General features: G+C 62.8%; 1 protein-coding gene across 1 annotated transcript in view; it reads right to left on the bottom strand.

Moving 5' to 3' along the window:
• Positions 1-752, bottom strand: part of LOC104495550 (membrane primary amine oxidase-like) — a gene marked incomplete at its 3' end in the record, with an annotated part of 2,101 nt that overhangs the window by 889 nt on the left and 460 nt on the right. Inside the window, exons 2-3 of the mRNA XM_010138529.1 lie at positions 361-740; positions 3-328 (exon numbers count right to left, since the gene is read on the bottom strand). Coding sequence (XP_010136831.1) covers positions 3-328; positions 361-740 — 706 coding nt within the window. The remainder of the gene's footprint in view (positions 1-2; positions 329-360; positions 741-752) is intronic.

Raw genomic sequence — 752 nt, 5'->3', positions numbered from 1 at the left:
TGCCGAAGCTCGGATCCAGGTAACGGGTCGGCATGCCCCCGGGGCGGTTGGAGCCGTACAGGGCTAAGGCTTCCTGCAGACTCAGCTCATAGACAATCCTCTCCCCACGGTACCTGATGTCAAAGAGGCGTGGGCCAGAATTGGGGTTCATGCCGAAGGCGATGCTCCAGCCCTGGAAGGTGACGTGGTTGTCCCTGACGCGGTAGCGAGGGCCCTGGGGTTCGTACTGCAGCGGACCCAGGGAGCCAGGTGGGTGCCGGGGTCTCATCGAGCCCAGCACCGCTTCAGCCTGTGGCTTCTCGATCCTGACGACCTCCAGCAAGTCGTCCCCAAACGCATCCTCCAGGTCCCGCGTGCTACCTCCAGCCCCACCGGGTGCACAAAGAACCCACTCACATTCTGGAACAAAATGAACCAGGTGACCCGATCTCCAGAGTGGAATCCACGGGGAGCAGACGTCACAGCTGCCAGGTTGGCTCCATCGTACTCCATCACCTGACGCATGAAAGACGGAGCTGAGGGGAACACCCGGCTTTTTAAGAACCCTCCGAGCTGTTTGTATTCCACAGCCAGTGCCGGTCTGCGGTGGTAGGGCACCTTCCCCCCATACTTCTGCACCGTGACATCCCGGTGATACGCCGGCGTCGGCAGCGGACCCACCACGTACTCGGTGACGTTGGGGTCTGGCTGGTTCCCAAAGTACAGCACAGCCAGCGCCTCGCGGCGGGGGGGAGGCCCCCACCACCCCCACA

The sequence above is a fragment of the Buceros rhinoceros genome, unplaced genomic scaffold, assembly GCF_000710305.1.
Source record: "Buceros rhinoceros silvestris isolate BGI_N320 unplaced genomic scaffold, ASM71030v1 scaffold22266, whole genome shotgun sequence".
Classification (NCBI taxonomy): domain Eukaryota; kingdom Metazoa; phylum Chordata; class Aves; order Bucerotiformes; family Bucerotidae; genus Buceros; species Buceros rhinoceros.
This window is presented reverse-complemented; position numbering and strand designations above follow the sequence as displayed.